Raw genomic sequence first — 26,067 nt, forward strand, 5'->3', positions numbered from 1 at the left:
ATTATTATTATTATTATTATTATTATTATTATTAACTATTAAAGTAATTCACTGATCATTTTTGTTGAAAAAAATATATATTGGAAAAAAAAAATATATATATATATATATATATATTTTTTAAATGGTATGGTGTATATTTGTGTCACGTGATTAGTTAGTGAGTCATATTTGATTAGTGATCTTCACGTGATCTTTGGACACTTCACATGCTAGTTTTCTCATGCATTTTGCACATGCATTTGTTGTTATTTTCACATCTGATTTTATTTTTATTTTATTTTGTTTTTGTCACATATAATCACTTATTACTCTCATAATCACGTGTGTGCTTTTTCCCTTAAGAGCTCAGAACATGAGAGTGAGCTGAGATCAGGGGAAAATGTTCTCACACTGAAACAGATGCATGTTTGCACGAAGATGGTTCAAGACCACGCCCATGGGCACTTTTTATCCAATCCCTGACGTTTCTCGAACCAGCTTTCTGTTCCTCTCAGGCATTAATGTATGAAAGGAGAGCAGAAAGTCATGCAAGGGAAATAAAGCACGCACACAAACACGCACACACTCCTCAGCTGAGATGAAACAACAAACGCAGAAGAAAAAGTCACGCATTGGTGTTTGAACTTGAAGAAGTTGCAGATATAAGAAGTTGGTGCATGAATGGAAGAGTATTTAATCTCTGGAACTGGCATGCAGAGATAAGGTCGCGCAAAACTTCCCAAAATGTCTCCGGTGCGTGCGTTTGGAGACCTCGCCGCTTTTTCCGCACTTTAAAGCGCTTTGTGCAGCTCATTTCATGGGCAGGTTATTTTTTGGGTAGGTCACTTGTTGTGCAGCTCATTTCTTGGGCAGCTCGCTTCTTAGGCAGTTTTTTTTTTTTTTTTTTGTGCAGCTCATATCTTGGATAGGTTATTTCTTGGGTAGCTCATTTCTTGGGTAGCTCATTTCTTGGGCAGGTTATTTTTTGGGCAGGTTATTTCTTGGGTAGGTCACTTGTTGTGCAGCTCATTTCTTGGGCAGCTCGCTTCTTGGGTAGGTTTTTTTGGCAGCTCATTTCTTGGGTAGCTCATTTCGTGGGCAGGTTATTTCTTGGGTAGGTTTTTTTGGCAGCTCATTTCTTGGGTAGCTCATTTCGTGGGCAGGTTATTTCTTGGGTAGCTCATTTCTTGGATAGGTCATTTCTTGGGCAGAGGATGAACGACTCGGCGGCGTCGTGCGTCTCCGGCGAGCTCTCCAACAGCTCGCTCCCGTGCGCGAACCTCTCGGTGTCCGACTACAACGCGGCGGACGCGGCGTCCTTTACGCACGTCTTCCCCGCCGTGTACGGGATCCTGTGCTTGGTCGGAGTCCTCGCCAACGCGCTGGTGATCTACGCCGTGGCCACGTGCAAGAAGAAGATGGTGTCGGACGTGTACGTGCTGAACCTGGCCGTGGCAGACCTGCTCTTCTTGCTCGTCATGCCCTTCAACATCCACCAGCTGGTGTGGGAGCGTCAGTGGGTCTTCGGCGCGTTCATGTGCAAAGCCGTGGTGGTGGTGGATGTGAGCAACCAGTTCACCACTGTGGGCATCGTCACTGTGCTCTGCATCGACAGGTGAGAGACGCACAGGAGGGCTGGACACACTCCAGACATCCATGAGATCATCAGAAGTAAAGACAAGTAGCTACTTTTCCTTCCTTTCCCATCAAGGCGACAGCTTTTGCACCTTCAGTGTGTATCTGTCACTTTTAAAAACTAATTTAGGGGAACACTTTTAAAGCTTCACCTTAAAATCTAATTACACCACGTGCACCTTGCCAGGTATAAGACACACACCAAAGGTGCAGAACATGTCCGCCTTTCTCTTTGAGTTAATCAGGTATTCATTCAGAACAAGCGATGAAAATGCATCTCAGTAGAATACATTATAAATACACTTATGATTTATCAATTTGTTTGTTTACTGCTAACAAGCAATATTCACTGTGAAGTCCAAGTCTTTCTCTTCTTTCCTCTGCACAACTATAGCATGATTTAAGCACAGACAAACTGGAATAATACTACTACTACTACTACTACTAATAATAATAATTATTATTATTATTATTATTATTATTATTATTGTAAGAGAGGAGATTAATTGCATCGCAATCAGATAAATTTTAGTACTGTTTGTATTTATTGATTTGTTTGTTTGGTTACCTATTTATTTACTGATTTATTCATCTATCAGTTTATTAATATATTTATTAATTGAACATTTGTTTGTTTGTTTGTTTATATAACACGCATTATTAACTATGACATTCACTTCTTTCTTTTCACACATCCCTGTGCACAGCTATAGCCAGATTTAAGCACATAGACAAACTAGTAATAATAATAATAATAATAATAATAAATCAAAGTATTTGGCTAGCTATAAGGTAAAAGGCACAAGAATGTCATGCAAACATGCACAGTCCAGTGCTGAACATTTAACACTAATAAAACGTGTTAAAAGTCATTTTCAGTCTGTAATTTTAAGAGAGGATGCAGAGTGCCTTATCTGTCTGATTAAAATAATCCACTTAAGCAGTAAATGTAAAACAAATCTACAGGAGAAAGTCAGTGTAAAAGTGAGTGATCTGCTTTATCAAACACAACACACAGCACTCATTTCATTGTCAGATGTCCTCTGTGGAAGGTTTTCCAACATCTTCAGGACAGAGGAGTTTGTGGTCTCTTGGTTACAAACTGCATTTTTTTTTACTTTAACCAGATTAACTTTAAGAGAGAGAGAGAGAGAAATGAGAAGCTGGTGAGTGAATGACTGGTTATAGCTGCTATAACTTAAGTGATAACAGGAACTAACTGGATTTTCCTCAAAAATAACTATAAATGGATAAAAAGTAGTGTTGTCATTTAATAGATAAAAAATTAAGTAGTTGGTAAATTGTTGTGGAATCAAGGGAATGAAACATCTCAGGTTTGTAAGAGTGACTCTGCTTCGCATTAGGAACAACTGTTGTTGATTATTTTCCTATTACAGCACAACCCATCATGTTTTATTATACTTGTCTTTAATGGGCGTCCAGGCTTCAACACTTCATCCACATCACAATATTTTGTCATTCAGTACACAGATGGAAAAAGCATCTTTGCAGTCCTCAGTTGTGATGTGTTTACATCCAACATCCATCAAGTACAGACATCTGCTTATGGAGCTTCAGCCTCCAGGCTGAGAAGAATTAACCACTTTGGCTTGAGGAAAGGTGAAAAAGGTGGTGAAATTTCGTTAATATTCATGAGTAGGCAGCAACCCATTTCTCCGACAAGATTGGAGTGGTGAGACTTGACATTTTCTCAAACTCTCACCTTATTTTGCAAGTCAAATCGTACCACTCCACTTTCAGGCTCTGCAATGAAAGCTGCTCTGAGAAATCATGAAGATGGTCAGTGTTGTAGGGGTCAGTGATCAGGGCATGATGAATACCACCATTCTCAGAGATTGCAACACACTTTGTTTTCCTGGTACATCCACTGTGGCTCCATGGCCTGTGACTAATCATGTTAGTCATTAGTTTATGGCTATAAATAAGACTATTTGAAGGAATTATGCTTTGCAAGGAGACTAAACACATACTTCTCTGTCTATTCTGTTTTTATGCAGTGGTAGCTCAGTGGTTAAGACGTTGGATTACTGCTCAGAAGGGTATGAGTTCAATCTCCAGCACCACCAAGCTGCCACTGCTGGGCCCTTGAGCAGGGCCCTTGAGCAAGGCCCTTTAACCCTCAACTGCTCAATTGTATAAAATGAGATAAAATGTAAGTCGCTCTGGATAAAGGTGTCTACCAAATGCCATAAATGTAATGTATGCGTCTGCTACTGAGTGGTAGAGGCATTATGTTTTCGGGTTGTCCGTCCGAGATTCTCCTGAGTGCGATCTCTCAAGAATGATTGGTTGAATGTTTGTAGGATTGATATGAAGTTATGTTTGTAACCAGCAGATGAACTGATTACATTTTGGAATTGCTTTAAATAGGATCAAGGTCACAGCAAGGTCAAATGTCTGAAATAGTTTTTCTTTAACAGCTTCTGTCACATGTGTAGTATATTTTCAGGGTATTTCTGCCTTACAAATTGGTAACAAGAAGGACTAGACTTGTTGGTGGTTGAGGCTTCCCTGTCAACGCCGTTGGCATCGAGGTCGACTTTTTTAAACAAGCCTTGTTGTGAGTTCGCTAATCGGAGCCGAGAGGGTAAATAAAATGAAAACTCTATGAAAGTCTGTGAAAGCATTCCCCTTTCTGACCTAATGTCTCTAGCCCTGTAGCTAGTCTCTGGTCCAATGAGCTGCCTTCAGCTAAACAAGTTACATAACTGCATGTGATTGGCTGTGACACAGGATCTCCTACAGAAGCTCTTCTAGGAAGGCTTTCTACTAGATTTTGGAGCACGGTTGTGTGAATTTGCTCATTCAGCCACAAGAGCACGAGCGAGCTCAGTAACTTGAGTACTCATGTGAGCGGAAATTCATTAGTGGTTAATGTGTGTAACAGTGGAAGTGTTATTTTTCCTATCTTATCAGTTTGTCTGATTATTTCCCAAAAATATGGTCAAATTTATGGATCCTTCCTCAAAACGTTATCTCATGATACTTTGACCAAAAAGTCAACAGTTTCCATGACAAGCTGACGGGCTGAAAATGACTGAACATGTTCTCAAATGAATGATGCATCTACAAAACAATCTCATATCATGTTCAGACTGTGTTCGGCTTTTGTATGTTTTATTCATAATCAGTATCGTGTGCTCACAATGGCTTTATGTGGATCAGAATGTGTGTTATGCGGTGTTGGGCAGGATCATCGCTGCAAGTAACGAAGCTATTCAAATCGATTAGCTTGGATGTAGTTAAACTAGTTTTGCTTAATTTTCTTTTATGTAATATAATATGTCATGTATCATCATCAATGATGAATTGATCCGAAAAAGAGTTGATTCCCTGATTCCAGGCATTGAAAACTAAGAATCAACCATAAAGCTTTGGAGTCGATTCCACACACAGAAAATAATTAGCCTGATGTAAACATAGCAAAAAAAAAATGTACACAGCATCCTAGTGGTTTCAGTTAGCGAGACAGCCAGGCCCTGATTTTAAATTTGAACAAATTTAAAGAAAAAAAGAATGTGGGAAAAAATGTTGATGTTTTATCGTCACATTGCTTAGCCCTTGTATTTAATATACTGTATCTGTAAAACAATCCAACCGATCTATTAATTAAAAAAAATTAATATTTGTGTAAATTAATATTGATTAATCGATTACCAATTAAAGTTTAAAAGCTGAGTTTGAAAGATGAAAATGAAAACCGAAGAAAAAGGAAAACAAAGAATGGCGGTAAATAAAAACAGAAAAAAATAATAACAATAAAAATTGACAAAAATTTAATACCGCAGAAAAGTTTGTAAAATAAATACAAGAACGAGATTAAAACTAAATACAGCATAAAAAGAGTGTGAAAATAAAAAAAAAACAGAAGGATGACAAGAAAAGAAAACAAGAATGAGATTAAATCAATACAGAAGAAATAAAAATACTAAAAATAGAGAAGAGGAAAAGAGAAACAATCATAAAAAATAGACTGTAAAAGAAAAACAAGAATGGGAGTAAATACAGACAGAAGAAATAAAAATAATAAAATAGAGAAAAGTCAGACAGAAGAAATAATAAAAAAATATTAAAGTAATAAAAATTAGAAAAAAGAAAATTACAACAGAACAAATACTGTAACTAAAAGTTTGTGAAAGGCAAAAAAAGTGAGAGTAAATTCAAACAGAAAAATCATAAAAATATAGTTTGAAAGAAAAGACCTAATACAGTAGGAAGGCATTTTTTTATTATTTTTTTTTTTTAACTACGTCTTTAGCCACTTTTTTAACTGATGTGCTGCAGTTGCCTGTCTGATCTCGACTGGTAAATCTTTTTAGGTGAATAAAGGTCACTTCACAACATGCACTCTTGTTGATTTTGGGTATATTGAGCAAAGCAGCAGAAGTGTGTGTTTGATGTGGTGTACTCACACACACCTGTTCTTATTCCCAAACGCGTGTGTGCACTTCAGCTGGACTTAAGACATGGCTGATAATGAGGACTACAATATTAGCCTGGACCTCAGGGGGAAAATATTCTGAGGTTTGTGTGTTCATCTATCTAAACACCCTTTCTTTTTGTTCCTCCTGTCTATTTTCAGCAACGCAGTGCGTCTTAACCCTTAACAGTGTGGCATTTAGAAATGGCTGTGTTACAACCTCTCATTAAATGGCTCGAAAAAAAAAAAAAAGAGAGATTATGTAACATAAACAAAGAATAAGTCCGATGTAATTGTTCAAGACTATTTATTCACTTACTCAATGTATAACAACTGCAACAAACTTATCAACCAAGTCAAGATTTGACATAACGGACAACAACTAACAAGAAAGAAAGAACAAAACACACAGAATAAGATATAAAGACGCTGTTTGCTGGCTGGACCACAAGAATCTGTCGTCTTTTTCTCCTCCTCGTTGGCGTCTTTTAACTACTCTCAATTAATCAGCCAATCTCAACAACAAACAGGTGCATCCACCTAAGAGAAACAGAGAGAGAGAGAGAGAGAGAGAGAAAGAGAGTACACGCTCGTAGGGATAGCGCGACGCCAAGCAAAACAAGGGAGGGGCAACAAAAAAAAAACAAACAAACAAGACAGATCAAACCACCGACCGTAACAGGCTGTGATGTTACTCGAGCAGTTTACGCCTGTGGAGTGGAGTAACAAAGTGGTTTTTCACATTTGTGCAAAATAAAACTAAAGATCATCAATCAAACACTAGATCGCGCTCACCAAATGGACAGCACCGTTTGATCACTGACAGTAAATGTTAAGTACTTCAATCCGAACTGGACAGTGTGTGTATATAGTGCTTCTGATAACACACACACACACACACACACACACGTGTTTCAAGTCTGGGAAATTCTGTCGGATGTCGCTGTGGCTTGATTCTGGAAAATTGCCACTGCAAATAATATACTTTGTCATCTCTAGCATATTTCACCAAAACAACATGGAAATTATTATTTGTCTTGATGTCGTCCTGTAAAGATCACGCTGTGTAAGGAGCCAGTTTATCAGTCACCGCGGTAAAAAGTCACTCTGCTTAAAGACGTCTAAAACCTCGCTCGGTAAGTGCGATTTCCTCACAGTCTGATCTACTTTTTGGATGTTTACGTGCTGTAGTGAAGTGGTCATAATCCTAATCCTAATCCTGATCCTGATCCTGATCCTAATCCTAATCCTGATCAGTTAGTAATCAGACGTCGGCTGTCGAAATGGCTGTGATGCTCCTCCTCCGTCACATCATCATCAAAACAGAGAAGAGCGCTTATACACACTGTACACACAGCAGCAGAGTTTTAAAAAGATTAAATGATCTAATAAGAGACATGAATAAGGCATTAATAATAAGATCAGAGCAGAAGTGAGTGAATGAATAAGTGATTATTTCCTCACTGATGTTGGCGTGAACAGAGATCAGTGAAGAGTGAAGAGACGACGATGAGGCTCATGAGTGAGTTTTCTGTTCGTCTGAGAAATTTCACATCTTCAACTCATAAATCTGTAAAATCTGGCAGTAATGTTGTTTTTCCGTCAGCAGATTATGTTATAAACGTAGAGGTAACGGTATGCGGGGTGTCTTTCAGTGGAATTGGACTTTTTTCTTCTTTTCATTTTTGGGGGATTTTAAAATGTTAGAACTTCACTTCTGAATAAGATTCATGCAAAACATTATTCAAACATTATTTCATTAATATCGCATCAATATAGCAAGGAATGGTACAGTTTAGTATGTCTTTTAGTACAAGTGTAGTAGTGCAGATCTCTTCCCTTTTTCCTGTCTTCTACACACTCCTCTCTCAAAACACACCCAAACACCGCTGCCTGACACAGATTTCTCACTTTATTACCACTTTTAGCATTCTAGTATTTATATACGTGTATAGTGTTACTCTAACAATGTATCCTACTCATATAAAGTAAAATTAACAGCAGAAGGCGTGCACTTTTCAACCATCAGACCAATGAGAATAAGCTGTTTCAATCAGCATCTCATCGTTAATTAAGAGTCACATCTCTGCAATCGGAAGTGCATTTGTGTTTGTGTGACAAGTTGTGTGGTTTCGAGTCACTATTTTGAGAATGATGTTATCGCTTAAAGACTCAAACCAATTGAGGAAAAAAATGTCATGACATTTCAGTGATAGTCACAAGTTTTATAACAATGACAAGCTTACCATGAATTTCACAGCTTGTTTATCTTTATCTAATCGTCTATTTCTCCAGATTATATCAATAATACACTACAAAACAACAACACAAAAATAACCTTTTTTTACCGTAGGCAAGATTGTGATAATTATTAAGAAAAAATACACACATGAGCTAAAACATTATGACCACTCACAGATAGAGAATAAGAGATTACACTGATTATCTTGTAATAACGGTGCATGTCTTAGACATTTACATTTACGGCATTTGGCAGACGCCCTTATCCAGAGCGACTTACAATTATCTCATTTATACAACTGAGCAGTTGAGGGTTAAGGGCCTTGCTCAAGGGCCCAGCAGTGGCAGCTTGGTGGTGCTGGGATTTGAACTCTCAACCTTATGTTCAGAAGTCCTGCATCTTAACAGTAAGCCTAGTCAGTAAGCAAGCAGTCGGTTCTTCTAGGCGATGTGATGGATGTGGGAGAAACTGGCAGATATAAAGACCTGAGCGACTTTGACAAGGGTCAGATCGTTATGGCGAGAAGACTGGGTCAGAGCATCGCCAAAATGGCAAGGCTTGTAGGGTGCTCCTGGTCAGCTGGGGTGAGTACCTAATGACAGTGGTCCAAGGAGGGACAAACCATGAACCGGTGACAGGGTGTTGGGTGCTCAGGGTTCACTGATGTGCAAGGGCAACGAAGGCTATCCCGTCTTCTGAAGTCAAAGAAGATTGTAACGATGATTATGGGAGGAATGTGTCACAACACACAGTGCATCACACTCTGCTACATATCAGGCTGCATAGCTGCAGACCGGTCAGTGTGGCCAATCACAACTTTTTTAATTTGTAAATCTTTTTCCAGACTATATCGATATATATTCATCCCACTTCAATATTATGGGTTATTTCATATAGATTCAACATACATAATCCCAATTAAGTCCATTTCAGTTATAAATTCCAAGTTCATAAACACTACAATATGTGGAAAATGTGGTTCCAGCAGGTGGAAACATATGTAAGAAACAACCATGCTAGAAATAAAAATGTAAATAGACTTTTATATGGTTTACATGGTTCATATACTTTATATGGTTCCCTTTATAAAATATACACACGTATAGTAAGTGCTTGTTTAGTCTACCGAGTCCCCCTCATCTGGCCACTTGCTCAGATCAGCTTATGTCCTTTCTTGCTATATGCCATGGAAAAATTCTTTGCATAGTATGTCTGCTCATCTTCACCTGCTCAGTGCAGTGATGCATCATCTAACAGGGTCATCTTCTCGTGTCATTAAGATCATGACAATGATCATAAAAGGAGGTGGGAAAAGTGACTCCATCATCTTCAAGTGGGCTGTAAATCAGTTTGTAACTGCATGAGGAGAGAAGACATCCTCTTCTCTTTGTATCTCTCTAACAATTCTATTTGTAAAGTTTTAATTGTAGTTTTACAATTAAAAACATATTTTTCTTTTTTAAATTATAATCTAATAATCTATGCATCCTTTTACAGATACCTTTTTCTTTTTTTAGTTGTCCTGGTGTAGTCAAATTGGTTTCGAATTTGAGTGTATCAGATTTGGGATTAAATATTATTGTTATACACAATTGATGACAGACCAAAATTTTCCAAAAATAAATAAATAAATAAATAAATAAATATGGGAGCATCTGGCATGTTTCTAAAAGAAAAGATTCTAAAGAGCATGAAATATTATATCTGTCTGTTATAGTATATAGTACACACACACACACACACACACACACGCATATATATATATATATATATGTGTATAATTTTATGCAAATAAGGAGTCTTTGCAGCCAGGGTGAACTGAAAAGCATCTCTCATATAACATATTCTCCCCCTGTCCATATGGGTTTCCTCCATTTTTCTGCCACCCCCATAAACATGTCAGTCACTGGACTGGCTATGTTAAATTTCCCCTACATGTGAACGAGTGTGTGTCTGTGTGTGAGTGTGGGTGTTTGTGTGTATGGTGTGCACGGGAGATCAGGGATGGACGAAACCTGAGTAGTTATACTTTATTACTATAATGCAGTATTATTTTGGCATATTTATACTTTACTTGAGTATTATTGACATCGAATACTTGTACTCTTACTTAATTACATCTCCAAGAAAAAAAAATTCAAACCTTCAAAGTACCCGTTACAAATCACAAAGGTCTCTTCTTCTCTCATACAGCCAGTGACTGTACACTGTCCATCGATCAAATGGGCTCAGTTTAGTGTCCAATCATTTCAGTTTACCATCCGATCAAATTCATCAGTGTAGAAAAACCTATTGGGAATCGCACCAAATTCATCATCTGCTCGGACTTTCTCATGCTACACAATGTAGTTAGCACTGTAGCTATCCGTGTGTGTTCTCAGATGGATAATGCAGCAGACTGCAGTGTTGAACTTGAGGACGAGCGTCCCTGGCCCTACCTCAGTGAAATATGCTGGAGTAAACAAAGACTCATAAAAAATCTCCTTAAACTCCACAGAAGGCATAGAAACTCCATGGAAGAACTCCATCTCATTTGAAAAAACATGCTGAGGAAATTTTCACTAATTTGCTAACATTAACTGTTTATATTTGACTAAGTTAGCCTGGTTTCTTTGCTAATACCAGGTTAGACTAGCATCGATTCCAGCAGCTAACATAATCTGGATAAGCAGCTAGTCAAATTCTAGCTAATAGTAAATATTGCAAACTTATAGAGATTTCAGGCAAAACAGTGTAGTTTTATATATGTAATAAAAGTTGTGTATATCAATTTTAAATGAAAACATGACATTCGCTTAATTTCATCTATTAATTTTGAATACTTGAGGACTTGTGTAACTTTTTTACTTTCAGTTGAGTTGATATTTATTTGGATACTTTTAATTGCGTTAACAGATAAATTAAGTTAAAAGATTTCTCAGTACTTTGTCCGCACCTGCTGAAGAAGAACGAATGATTCCTCTGGAGACTTTGCATTGTGAATTCTTGCTTTTATAAACCAGACGTTTCCTAACCTGTCACACTATCTGTCTGTTTGTCCATCACTCTGTGAAGAAAACTATAGACACTGCAGTTTTCAACAACTAATTGTAGTGAATGTAGTGGTGAATGTAGTGGTAATAAATAAAAAATTTAACTGTCTCTGGCCATCTGTTCCGTTTATCAAGCCAGCCAGAGTTTTACCACATTGCACTAAAAGTCAATAAATAAGCAAGAAGGCAAGAAAAAAAAACTCAGGCTAATGCACTCGAAAGGCATTAGTGACCTTTACTAAATGACACAATGTTCCAGCTAACTCGAGTGCGACTCGAATCTGAATCAACTTGAGACAACATCTCTTCTCACTGAAACTTTCTTCCTTACGAGGGAACCATAGCAACAGTGGGAAAAGGTAGAGCGATGCTAATGTAGATGTTTCTATGGCAGCAATGACGTTATTTACATTAAGTGGAATAAAAAAAAGCTCATTTCCACGTGTGCGGCGTATGGTTCCCGGTGAAATGAACATCGTGACACGAATATGTTTTAATCAGAGAACTGCTTTTAGCCCATACAATTTAGAAGCATTTTATACACAGCTAATTAAGTGTACACAATACAAAAGTAGATTACTGTATGGAAGCTGTGGATGAGGTAATCTTACAGGATAAAGAAGGCTAAAAACCAGCAACAACACAATCGCGTTTGCATCAGCCATGGCTTCGGGTTGAAAAAAGGCAAAAGAGTATGTGTATCTTACAATGAAATGTGATGTATGAGAAGAAATGACCCTCTCAGTCTCCAGGTCTGACATGAAGGAGGCGGTGTGTGACAGAGAGGGTTTTACTGAGTGGCCATCGTTAACTACCAGAAGAGAAATACATTGTTTTTTATCTATTTATAAGGCAATTTTAGGTATTTTACCCTCTCATCTGTCCACTATAATCACCTTTACACACAGTACTGTTAATACAAGGTCTCAGGATTACCTACTGTTCTCCATGTTAACATGGAACCAGTGACAGTCCCTGAAACTGATGCTTTAATATCAAAATTGTCTATTTTTTAAATGATGTTTGTACGTGTTTTACTTGAAATTATAAATCTAAAGCCTCAGTGCTTTTAGATTGTTTGGACATGTTTTACTTGACCTTTACCTGCTTGTCTATGCTCAGTGTATGTTGTAACGTCTGCTTGTGATGTGTCAGTGTTTATAGGTTTTATATCCGTATATATTTTTGTAACAGGTCTATCTTGAATATGAGATCTTGATCTCAGTGAGACCACCTGTATAAGTAATAGCAATAATAAAAATGTTCACGGGATATTAAAAAGGTTGGAGGCAGCCGTTTGAATTAGTCAAGGGTATTTACATCATATTCAGGAAAGGAGATGTAAACTATAGAACTGATATCAAAATATATATACATTTTTTTCATTATTAATACGTTGCTTGATTCCATGACTTTCATGCCTTTTAGCCCATGTAACTCTTAAAATGAAACTTTTAATTAATTTTTTAATCATACAGTATATTTAATCATTTAAATATGTCGTATCCCATCTCAGGCAACAATATCTAATTGTTTTTACAAGGTTTCTTTGCAGACAGGCTACATTTTGCTCTTAAGTGTATAACAGGGTTGAGATTCTTAGCATAGAATTAGCAAATACACAAAATGTCGTTAACTAGCATCCATGCTAATGGCATGAAGGCGTTATAGACGTTGAATTGATTTACTTAAAATGAAACATTTTGATTAATCATTTATTTTCAATGTATAATTTGGGTAATAAGGTTTAACTTTCAAACTGACGTCATCAGTCAATTTCACATAGCTTTGAAAATAAAGTACAAAGAATGAGAGGACTTACTTTTCTTCTTCACATGATCTTCAGGAAATTTGGATGTTGAACATGACTTGTGGAATATTCAAAATGTTTCGTAGGGGAGAATGTTTTTATAAGCTATAATGGACGACTCGTGGAAAACAATGTTTCAAGCTTGAGACTTTAAATGTATTCACACATTAATGAAAAAAATGATCTGATTTTTGATGTATTTTAATGCTTCAAAACCATGTTTACTGAAGAGAAGTGCCATAGATTTTGTACGTTTTTATTAAGTTATTTATCTGAAACATGTACATAGGTTGTCGTTGTGTAGGAATCTTTACTTGTGTCTAAAATGTCTTTTAGCTTTGTTTTACATACATATTAAATGTAATATCTGTGAGGAAAAAAAATGGCACCCCAGTGATGGAATCACTGCTTTAACTTAAAAAAGCTGACCATTTTTTGTGACTGTTTTTTCATTTTTATCCTAAGGCTGTAAAAACTTTCACACTCAGCTGCATCAGGAGTAGCTCTGGAAGTTTATTTCAGTAGGATCTGATATGGTGGTGAGTACAGAACAAACACTGGGGTTTTTTCCACACCAAAGCTGCAGAACATGTGATGTCCCCAGTGTGTTAAGAAAGAGATGCTTTAATAACTCCATGGTTGGTGAGATTAGGACAGGGCCCCTTAAAGTCCTCTATGCTATAATATGCTAACATTTCATGGTGGGGCTTAGCCCTAAGCCCTCTGCTCACTGTGCCTCTTAGGGAAGCAGATGGGGCCTGATTGGTTTGATGGGTCATGTGCCTTTCATCATCTCTTATTGAAGCATATGATCCTGCAGTGCACGAGATTTGCCAAGGACTTACCACTAGTTCTTGCTATATTTGGAAATGTGTATGTGTGTAAGTCTTGTTCTGTGGCTCTATAATAACAGTAGACATCATCGTAATTAATGGCTCATGAGTCGCACAGAGAATGTACTTCAGGGTGCAGTGATACTACTGTGTTACATGTGTTCCCTTCCACAGATTAAACGCATTAAAGCACTGAGGAAAATGAACAAGTGTCTATAAAAGTATCAAGGCTCATTTGGAGGTTTTATTTCAGTTTTTTAAGAAGTATTCATATCAGGGCCAAATCAGCCTCAGGCAGGGTGAATTCACATAGCGTGTGACTGAGATCTTCACATTTAGTTGGAGTAAACAAAATAATTCAAGCTTCAAAACTCATTTTTAATGTTTCTGACTGCACACACTTCCAAGTTTCAAAAAAACCTATTACTTCTTTAGTTTGCTCCATTAGTGGAACACTTAAACATTCTGTGGAGAATCCTATAACATAGTGGTTTCCCCTTCAAGATTCACCCCTTGAAGAACCCATTCAAGAATCTAAGAACTCTTCATTGTCTAAAGAGCCCTTGAGGAACCCTTTTTTTCTTAAAGTGTAGTCTAAGTGGGTTTGCAGCTGTTTAAATCAGCACATCAGCAAATCAACAAAATGTGTGGAGGGATTTAATAAACTTAGTACGGTTTGTCTTTCCTTCTACACATGTATACTGTAATGATTTATAATGCCATAATCCAGTGTCATCCAGAAGAGGATGGTTTCCCTTTAGAGTCTGGTTCCTCTCAAGGATCCTTCCTCATGTCATCTCAGAGTGTTCTTCCTTGCCACTGTGGCTTGTTCATTAGGGATCTAATCTAGGGATCTACATCTGGATTTTTATAAAGCTGCTTTGTAGAAAGCACTGAAGAAATTGAATTGAATTGAAGTGAATTGAACATTAGTAACTCTAGGGCCAATGCTGCCAATGCTGGACCCTAGAGTTGTACAACCCTGTCAGTGCTCAAGTCTAGTCTCAAGATATTTTTTTATTAACTTAGATTTGTCTTGGACTTATTACTATTTGTACTCAGTCTCAGTCTTAGGCATTGGTCTCACTAAATATGGCCCTGGTCTCAACCTAGTATCAGCAGCTTGCATGTACCCAATAAATCTACTAGTGGTATCCCAACGGTATACACCCAAATCTACTGCTCAGAAAGACTCTGCAGGATTCTAGATAATTCTCAAGAGAATTTGCAAATTTGGTTTGGCATATATTAAACTGAAGTAAAGGTTTGGCCTCAAAAATGATTCGATGGCTTTCTGTCTTGATCTTGACTCAGTTTTGCTTTCATTTATATGTGATCTTAACCAACAACCTCTCGGCTGTGTGGTTGCGGCTTAGGTGAGTTTAGATAAATGCCCTAGTACACTTACTACTAAATCAGTAAGTGTAAATGTTAGTAAATAAATCAGCAGTGGTGTAGAGTTGGTACTAGGCAAAGGCTTGACTCTGACACATAAGTGTCTGCACCTGACAATACATGTATTCTCCAAGGTAGAGTGAAATTTGGATGAAGGTGAAGAAATACGTAAATTTCTCAGATGTACATGTGACAATGCCAAAATGTCTTTGATGAATCTTAATAACTGGTAGGGTAGGTGTGAATGAGTGTGTGAATGTGTGTGTGTGCATGGTGCCCTACGATGGACTGGCATTGACTTCATGCCCCGTGTTCCCGGGATAGGTTAAATTCACTGCAACCCTGAACGGGATAAATCGCATAGTGAAGATGAATGAATGAACGAATGATCGAGTAAATTGTTCTCGACAATTTCCTGCAAGATGAATTTCATCGAAGAACCCAGTTTTACGCCACTACTGACACCCCTTATCTGTGAGCAGTAAATATAAAAATGGTAATAAGTGTTCTGACTACTCTATAGACAGCATTATTGAGAGGATCATTTTATCCCATTAAACAAATGGTTTAAAAGCTTTTAATCCATTTCCTTGCAGATGGCTCAGTATAAACACTGGATTAACAGGGTTTCAAGAATTTGCAAACAAATTGTCATTCATAAACGTAGGGATAAACAGGAACTACTGGTTGTCATCAAAAGATTTGGATAATATCTTTATGGTACAAATACATTATGGTGTCCAGATTTCTAACTCATCCTCTGGTCATTTCCAAAGGTACATTGCCATCGTCCATCCCATGTCGGAGAACCGCACCATCCAGTGGACCATCATCATCAACATGCTGGTGTGGCTTGGCAGTTTCCTGCTCACCATCCCTGTCATGATTTACGCCAAGGTAATCTCCAAGAAGCACTCTAGCGTGTGCATGATATACCTTGATGGTCCCCAGGACATGTACTGGTACACCCTGTACCAGTCTACGCTGGGTTTCCTCGTGCCCCTCATCATCATCAGCACCTTCTACTCGCTGACACTGTACCATGTATTCCAGTCGACGCGCCGCGTCAAGCGCAAGCAGTCTCCGTGGGCCAAGAGAGCCACCAAGATGGTTCTGATGGTTATTGCACTCTTTCTGCTGTGCTGGACACCATATCACGTGATCCAGGTGATCAACCTGGGTATCCAACAGCCCACATCGGCCTTTGTCTATGCCTACAACATCAGCATCTGCCTGAGCTACTCGCACAGCTGCATCAACCCGCTCATGCTGCTGATCTTTGCTCAGAACTACCGCGAGCGTCTGTGCCGTCACCGAGAAACACGCAGCAACATGTCCAAGACCACGGTGAAGACTGAGGGATGCTCCAGCATGAGTCCTGATACCGCCCACCGCCTGACCATCATCTAACTCCTGCTTACACAAACATAAATCCTTATTTGGGTTGTCTATTTAGGGGAACCCTTAACAGCAGAAATCTATAATATAGGAGTTTTGCTGTCAGGAAGGGCGCTAAGAAGAACCCATTCATGAAGCTAAGAACGCTTCATTGTCCAAAGAACCCTTTTTTTTTACCAAGAGTGTAGTATAAGTCGGTCTGCACCACATCAACAAACAGTGTGGAGAGATTGATCAAACTTAACACTGTTTGTCTTCAACTGTTTGTACCTTTCCACCCCTGTATGCTATAATCTGTAAAAGGGTTCTCTTCTCAAGGGTTCTTTCTTACGTCTCCTCTGGTTTGCTCATTATGGATCTAAATCTACAGCTGGATTTCTGTAAAGCTGCTTTGTGGCAATGTGGCAATCGTTAAAAGTGCTATACAAATGACTCTCTGCCTTAATTCAGCGTATTTGCTTCATGTAGCTACACTGCACCAACGTCTCTCCACAACTTCTGCACTGGATTTCTCTGGAAAAGGGCGAGTGAGAAAAGAAGCTCTCGCTCGTTTGTGTTTTAGGAGATAACAGAGAAATCTGACAGTTATTGAGATTGTTGAAATTTTTCTCATCGTAACTGCACAAGCAACATCCCCCTGTGACATCTATACCGCAGGCAACTGCTAACGTCTAACATGAATAACAACCAACACATTAGCACCAGAATCACTAAACACATCACAAATATTTCAGTATAAACAGATTTACTATATTTCGGGGTGGCGTTTTCTTTCAATTCAGCTCTGAGCAAAGTATAGCTGCAGCTATTTCTACAATATGTTGTTAATATGCAGTTTGTGGTCTGTTTTTTTTACATTATTTGTTCATTCAGTACTGTTTTATTTTGTGCACTCACTACAGGCTTGTTGTAAATATTGTCTTTGCACTTCATGGCTACAGGGAAGAAAATGGGCTAAATGATTTGTAACCACTGTTACCAAATTCAGACAACTGTTTGATTTAGCATTTGAATACTATTAAGTGTGTGCGATACTTTCAAAAGCCTTGAACTCAGATGGTTGTTGGTATTTTAGAGATGCAGCATTTTTTTTTTAATCTTTGATGCTACACTAAATGCAGAACTCTATGCATGTGAAGTGTGACTGTATCATGTTTTTTTCTGTCATTTTCTATTCATTTTCCTGTTCTCCCCAGAGGAACTGCAGAACATCTATTCCCAGGGTTAATGAGTTAAGCTTCAGTCATGTGTAACCGGTGATATTTCAACACCCTGACTTGGCACGTTGTAACGCACATAAACAAATGAGTGTATTGGAGCTCAGTTGGAACTGAATGATTAGTGGATGTGATCAGAAAGCGAGTGGATGTGAAAGGTTCACCTGCTCATGGAGATAAACGGATTAGAGATGCTCCAGCATCAAATAGCCTAACAAACTGAATGTTGATGCTGTACGTTCCAGCTATAAATCTGACTAGCACATGGTAGAATGATCGCTTTTTTATCATATGGACAGAATATGATATTGAGCATTTCATGAGATTTATCTATGCTGAAATAAGTTAAATAAATTTGAAAATGTGGAAAAGGATACTTATTTGTGTTCTCTATACACATACTCTATTGAAACCCAGGATATCACCCTCGTAATTAAAGCAAACGTCATTATATATTATGTGTGGGTGGCCCGGGAGGAAACCTGCCGGATGTTGCTGTGAGTGAATTCTGGAAAATGGAGAAATCGCTTGTTTTTGACCAAAAATTTTTGCCTAAAACATACGTTCACACCTCAACTTCAGGAAACTAGAAATATACAGTATTTCACCAAAACGATGTGGAAATGTTTTTATTACTTTCTAACCTTGCCTAGGCTATCTGTAAAGATCATGTTGTTTAAGGAGGCAATTTAAAAAAAAAATGCAAACCTTGCTAGCTAAGTGTGATTTCACTTTTAATTAAAAGAATTATTAAAGAATTTCACATCAATACGTCATCATATACCTGCACATTATATACACACTTGCCAAACAGTCAAAGTTTTAAAAAAAGAGTCCATGAGTGCTTAATTTTTGTCCTTATGTCCATTATCTTTAATCCTTTTAATTCACACACATCTGTTTAAAAACACTATCAGTTGGGATTTGGCATTGTTGTGTTAGAACTTTACATCTAGGCTTCTATATTTAAAAATTCACCACACATACTATTAACAAGTATAGATTTTTTTTTTAATTTGGCACATTTATCAATAATTCCTACATGACAGTTTTTTCATTCAAGTTTTCTCTTTTTCTTGTTTAAGTGTCATTACAGTGAAGGTCACACTTAGATCAAGTTCTTGGATAGTTATGTGCCATAAAGGTAAAGGCATAATCACATCAGTTTGTAATCAGATATAAACTATAAAAATGTCTGTGATGCTCCTGCGCCACAATCAGAGTCGAATCATTAAATACAATTTGCTCCCTTTTCACTTTTGGTGGTATCCTGATTTGAAATGCTAGAACTTTACTTCTGGTTGAGATACAGTCAGAACAGGAACATATTTCAGTTCAGGAAATTCAGAACTATAGTATAGAGTAGAAAATGACAAAATGTCACCATATGAAGGGTTTTCCAAGGCCACCACACATGTACATTGTCCTCTGAAATGAGAGTGTGAAGATGTATATGTGAGAGGTTTAAAGACAAAATCTACAATCCAAAAACACAACACGAAACAGGCCAAGGCCAATACACAAAGGATCCACAAGATTTCCAAGGTGAAAGGGCAATTCTAAAAACAAAAAATACTCAAAAGGCAGAGCAAGGGTCAAAGACGATAATAATAATACAAAGGGCTCAGAACGAGCTACACAAAAGAAAACTCCCAGCAAGGCTTCGCAATTAACATAATGAACCATGTGCTTTATAAAGCTGGTGAACAGGAAGTGTGTGATAGCCGAGGAAGAGTCTCTAAAATTCGGGAAACGGGGCCCTCTGTTGTTTTGGTGAAGAATATCCCTGATGGATGTGATTGCTGGAATTTGCAGAACACATACAGCCTGCATGTAACTTTATACCATTTTATGCAGAATGCTATCCAAGAGACTAAATGTGTAGAATTAACTTCACTGGATCACACCGGCCATTTTTCATCTTAATAGTGCAAATTCAGAGTTAAATGAAACAACACCAGGTAGTCGTTATGTTAAACGAACTGATTTGTTTTTAGGCAGAAATGTTCGTTTTTTTTTTTTTTTTCTGAATTTGGAATGAATTGAATTTATGCTCAGATTTTATTATTATAATTTAAGTATGTGGGATTTAACAGCATTCATTACTTCCCTGTCTATTGATTTGCTGTATTACCTTCTCTAGATAAAGTGGAACTTTGCTGTTTAATAATAAATAAATAATATGAACTTAAAGAACATAAACAGACAAACATGCTCTACCCATATTCCCATCATCATTCTTTCCCAAACTTAATTTACTAATAAGCTAAACTTCCGTCTAATTTTAACTGGAGGATAGGGAACATGCCATTGTTTCATGACCCATTTCGTCTGATTATAGTTGTGGGTCAGTGATGCATTTTTATATAACTCAGTAATGTATTTAGAAAGACAGATTCATTCTGTAAACAAATACACATGCTCTTGGAGGCGCGTGCACTAAGTTCTCTGCTGATAAACACACCAGCAACAAAGCCCTTTTGTAGAAGCCTGGTGATAAAAGCCTGAAACAAATCATCAGCTGTTCATACACATACATGGCAGCACAACATTTTACACAAAAAAAAGGGGGGGGAAAGTATCCAAAAATAAAGCATTTACGCTTGACTTTCCAAACTTCTCCATCAAATATAAAACAAAATACATAGACATAAATGTGAGGTATAGACAGGGGCTTTGGATGCAACTGCAGGTTTCTTGATCTGTATAACAAAAAAGACAGATCTAAAGGGCAAATGGTTAAAGTTAAAGAAAACTCAATAAATTAAACAGAGTTCATTTCTTGATGACAAGCCAGAGTTCTCAGAAACTTCTTAAGTGTTTGTTACAAATGAACAATGACGTAAATAAATGCTTTTTGTAAATCAGAAGCTCATAATTACCATGCTATGTGAAAAGATGTGAACACATATTAATATGCCTGAAAAACAAAACTGTGATGTTTAATCGATCAATTGTTTAAATTAGTTCCTTAATTATTTGCCGTTCTGTACCTTTTTTTTTTATCTGTCACTACTAAAACGAGTCCCACATTTGAAACACTGACTAGCAGCGTAAGCAATAACTTACTCCTATCGCATTAACTGCACAGAACTCAGGCATTAGCGGTGAACCTCAACTCGAAAATTTCAACCAGAAAAAGCGCAAAACAAAGGTGTTTTTCAGAGGCCTTGCTTTTATCTGGGAATCTTATTTCTCACATGGTGGAACTGGCAGTGAGGCAATCTGTCAGAGGTTAACCACAAGATCAGCATAGAGCCCTTAAGGGTCAAAGGGAATTACATCGCCTAAGCCTCAAATCCACAGCACCACATTCTTTACATTCAAATTAAGGACTGGACTGAATGGAGGCAAATGATTTCTACAGTTTTAAAAGCTTCACTTAATGAGTGCACCATAGGGGAAAGAAAACTCATTAAAGTACCCTAAACTTGATTATGCTGCAGCACAATTTAGTGTACTTGCAGCCACAGTAATGATTAATACATTACAGTGTGCAAAAATGGAAGAACTACCTTGTTACCTAGTATATTCTAATAGTAAAAAAAATAGGATTAAATCCAGACTTTAACTAAATTATGTGTATTAAACCGTGCTAAAATAGATAGCGGTGAGAACATAGAGCTGAAGGAATAGAGCTGAAGGAATAGAGCTGAAGGAATAGAGCGCTAAGGGAAAATATATCTGATGGAATATACAACAAAGGGAATATGGAAATGATGGAATATAGAGCTGATGGAATATACAGCTAAGGGAATATAGAGATGATGGAATATAGAGATGATGGAATATAGAGCTATAGGAATATACAGCTAAGGGAATATAGAGCTAAGGGAATATACAGCTAAGGGAATATAGAGCTAAGGGAATATAGAGCTAAGGGAATATAGAGATGATGGAATATAGAGCTATAGGAATATACAGCTCATGGAATATACAGCTAAGGGAATATAGAGTTATGGGAATATAGAGTTATGGGAATATAGAAATGATGGAATATAGAGCTGATGGAATTTAGAGCTGATGGAATATAGAGCTAAGGGAATATAGAGCTGATGGAATATAGAAATGATGGAATATAGAGCTGATGGAATTTAGAGCTGATGGAATATAGAGATGATGGAATATAGAGCTAAGGGAATATAGAGTTATGGGAATATAGAGCTGATGGAATATAGAGATGATGGAATATAGAGCTAAGAGAATATAGAGCTGATTAAATATGATGGAATATAGAAATAATGGAATATAGAGCTGATGGAATATAGAAATGATGGAATATAGAGCTGATGGAATATAGAGCTAAGAGAATATAGAGCTGATGGAATATAGAGCTAAGAGAATATAGAGATGATGAAATATGATGGAATATAGAAATAATTGAATATAGAGCTAAGAGAATATAGAGATGATGAAATATGATGGAATATAGAGCTATAGGAATATACAGCGGATGGAATATAGAGCTGATGAAATATGATGGAATATAGAAATAATGGAATATAGAGCTGATGAAATATAGAGGAAAGAGAATATAGAGGAAAGAGAATATAGAGATGATGAAATATAGAGCTGATGGAATATAGAGCTGATGGAATATAGAGAGTGACAGTCATGTTAGATGATTATACAGAGTGATGCCCTCTAGTTCCCTACATTCAGTCTGGTATTTTTTCAGACAGTTTCAGTGAGTCTATGCCCATGATAGCCTCAGATTCTTGTTCTTGGCTTTTAGTGTAGACTAATATAGTATAAAATAAAAAACACTTAATGATAGTAGTGAGAAAGTTCATTCACATGGATTCACAAATAAATAAATAAATTCCAGTCTTCTGCTGGAGTGCCTGACTGCGAGAAAGTATTCCTTAGGAAAGTATAAATAAAAGAGGGAATTTTTTTGATTGGCGTTAACTCTACTTATTCCCTAAACACTGTTGTCCCACTTGAATTATGTTATTTGAATGCCATCCAAAATGTTTTAATGAATTAGGAAAATATGCCAACCTGCCAAAGCTTACATTCAGCTTGTCAGGATTAATAATGTGCAGAGTTATTAGTATATAGTATGAGGTCAAGGGGTTTTGTGGGAGGACAAAGAACAGCGAGACACATTGGTTGAAAGATCGACTTGGTGGGAAAGTCAAGGACTACAATTATAGATGATACAATAGAACATGTGCCAAAAGAACATATTTCACTTATCCTGAAATTCACAGTGGGCCCAAGAAAGGAATTATATTCACTATTCAGGAGAAAATTCTCAGAATCCATTATCGGGGAAAATGACTCTTATCAAACTAATTACACCTCTAGAATGTTAAAGACATTTGCTCTCTGTGATGTTAGATTAGCTGCTAAAGGTCTGTGAGAAATAACAACAAATAAAAAATAGTCAAATTCATATACACCTACAGATGACCATCTAGATGTACCAAATCTGTGTTTGCTTGTAAAAGAGCAACGCCATTTCTCTCTCGTTCACAGTTTCAGACAAGGAGCTGAGCACAGTATTCAAGACAAACAAATCAAAAGGCTCTTCAATACTTAATTGCCGTGCTGATTTTAAAAAACATTGTTCGGTCCCACAGTAGTTTAAGGAATCATTAAAGAAAACATACCTCAATGACAACAGGTCTTTTACTCTCATGTCTGTGGAGGACTCAAAGCAGGTGCTTGGCTGAGAAACAATATCAAACAACACCATACGGTTTACGGTACCAAAAGTTTACATACACACCTAGGCTAAAGTCATTCAAACTAAATTCCACACATTTCATGTTACCATGTTACATTTCCTATGTTAAGTCAATTAGTGTATCATCTTTAAAAATAAAATAAAAAACACTTAATGATAGTAGTGAGAAAGTTCATTCACATGGATTCACAAATAAATAAATAAATTCCAGTCTTCTGCTGGAGTGCCTGACTGCGAGAAAGTATTCCTTAGGAAAGTATAAATAAAAGAGGAATATGACCATATGAGGTCATTTTAAAATTGTACCTAAGAGACAGATTTATTTCAGCTTTTATTTAATATATCAGATTTTCAGTGGCTTAAGAGTTTACATACACTTTGCTTGAACTTGACCCCAGGCTTCCACAAGCTTCTCACAATCCTTTGGTGGAATTTTTGCCCCTTCCTCCTGAACTGGTGCAAGTCAATCAGGTTTGTGGGCCTCCTTGTAAATACATGCTGTTTCAGTTTTCTATGGGATTCATGTCAGGGCTTTGTGATGGCCACTCCAATATTTTGGAGGTTTGCTTAGGATAGTTGTCCTGCTGGAAGTCCCAATTCCAACCCAACCTTCTGGCTGATGTCTTGATGTGTTGCTTCAGTATTTCTAGATAATCCTCCTTCCTCATGATGCCATCTATTTTCTCAAGTGAACCAGTATCTTTTCCAGGAAAACACCCTCACAACATGATGCTGCCATCCCCATGACTCACAGCTGGAATGGTGTTCTGCAGATTACCCATTTTTTTTCTCCATACATAGCGCTGATCATTATGGTCAAACAGGTCAATTTTGTTTTATATGACCAGAGACCACTCCTCCAAAAGGCTGGTGATCACCTGCGAGCTTCAGTCTGGCTTTTTCATGTCAGTCTTGGAGTATGGGGTTCTTCCTTGGACTTCCTTGAACTTGGATTCTAACTTGGACCTCAACTCTGTTTCTCATTGAAGAGCAGAATGCAACCTGTCAGCAGCAGAACCTTGGAAAAGTGGAGATACAAAAATAAACAATGGGTACTAATAAAAAAAAGATGGATTAAAAGGCAATAAAATGTGTGGGAATTAAAAATATGCACATGAAATATCTGAAGATAACTATTTATGTGATGTACACGTGCAACAATGCTTCGTGTTTATGCAGTGTAGAATCACACAGTGCTGTGTATGTTCAGATCCGTTATGCCCAAGGACAGGCAATAAAGCTGTGAAAAGTACTCAGTAAGTGAGGTTAAAAGGTTTATTGTGATCTTTCAGTAAACAAGAGTGTCTCATTTGGAAAATATATTTGCTGTCAATTCCTGTAGTTTCTTTTCCATTCATCATTTTCTCGAGTCCATAGAGGGAGTAACTGAAAAACAAGGAAAAAAAACAAGAAAAGGAAACAATGAGGTACAATTAAAGAAATAAAGAAATAATAAGCTAATTTTGTAATGTATAAGGCACTTGTGGCAGAGACATAGATTGTTCCCTAATTGTGTTATATTATTAAAAAGTACACAAGCGTTCCTTAAGGGATGACTGGCTAAGCTGGTATCTTGGGGCTTGATAGTTTGTTAATATTTCCTAAGCTGTAACTGTTTTCATTTACAAGCATGAGATAGTTTAAAGCATTGCCGTCTCATAGCACCAGTTTGCGCTCAGGTTACTGTCTGGAGGAAACCAAAGAACCCAGAGGAAACCCACATGGACACATGCGAAACTTCACACAGACAGTAACCTGAGCTCAGGATTGAACCAGGACCCTGGAGCTCATTATAAACATTTCAAATATTTCCAAAAATAAATTCGATGTGCTCAGTTTCTCCAACTGAATTTCATATAACAATGGTAAAAAAATACCTGGCTGTAGATCTGAAACCAAAAGGAAGAGATGGATTAGTAAGTCCTGGATCCCTGGAGAGAAACTAACACATGACCCACCTCCATACCCACCATGCATGAACCAGTGTGTGAAGCCCTGAACACCCTGCAACCCACCACATGCAAAATAAAACGCATGCATTACTACATTACACATCCATTATGAGTATTTGAGTAGCCTCTGTGATGTTCTCAGATCTCAGAAAGAAGACTTACCTTAGGTGATTGGCTTTTCTTGCTTTTCCCCTCACAAATTCATCCACCAAAAAGCATCCGACTTTTTAATAAGCTCCGACTATACGGCCTGCAGTGACTGCATGCTGAGTCTTCTTTAACCCGAATCAGTTCAGAGTTAATTTATAATCTTATCATTTGGGAAAATGAACATTCTCTGGCTTCTCTTTCCTTTTTAGGTTTTCTTCTCATCAACAAACTTAGTGTGGGTTTACTGTTAACCATGTTTTTGTTTTTTTTTTGCTTATCTTAGCT

General features: G+C 37.3%; 1 protein-coding gene and 1 long non-coding RNA gene across 2 annotated transcripts; one reads left to right on the forward strand and one right to left on the reverse strand.

Moving 5' to 3' along the window:
• The first annotated feature begins 353 nt into the window (after window positions 1-353).
• LOC113547141 (melanin-concentrating hormone receptor 2) lies at window positions 354-18,404 on the forward strand. Its single transcript, XM_053236610.1, has 2 exons — window positions 354-1,597; window positions 16,147-18,404. Exons 1-2 carry the CDS (start codon window positions 1,197-1,199, stop codon window positions 16,778-16,780), a joined length of 1,035 nt encoding a protein of 344 aa, XP_053092585.1. The 5' UTR covers window positions 354-1,196; the 3' UTR covers window positions 16,781-18,404.
• Window positions 18,405-22,255: 3,851 nt separating this feature from the next.
• On the reverse strand, window positions 22,256-26,067 carry LOC117597921 (uncharacterized). The gene is made up of 3 exons (XR_004578661.2): window positions 25,795-26,067; window positions 25,558-25,684; window positions 22,256-25,066 (listed from the first exon to the last, which is right to left on the reverse strand). It is a non-coding gene; the product is annotated as an uncharacterized LOC117597921 (long non-coding RNA).

This window comes from Pangasianodon hypophthalmus, chromosome 9 (assembly GCF_027358585.1).
Source record: "Pangasianodon hypophthalmus isolate fPanHyp1 chromosome 9, fPanHyp1.pri, whole genome shotgun sequence".
Lineage (NCBI taxonomy): Eukaryota > Metazoa > Chordata > Actinopteri > Siluriformes > Pangasiidae > Pangasianodon > Pangasianodon hypophthalmus.

Excerpts from the sequence above, each read along its gene's own strand:
- LOC113547141 (XM_053236610.1), top strand. The coding sequence starts at position 1,197 with ATGAACGACTCGGCGGCGTCGTGCGTCTCCGGCGAGCTCTCCAACAGC. Across the intron at positions 1,598-16,146 it reads ACTGTGCTCTGCATCGACAG|GTACATTGCCATCGTCCATC; the intron begins GTGAGAGACGCA and ends TCATTTCCAAAG.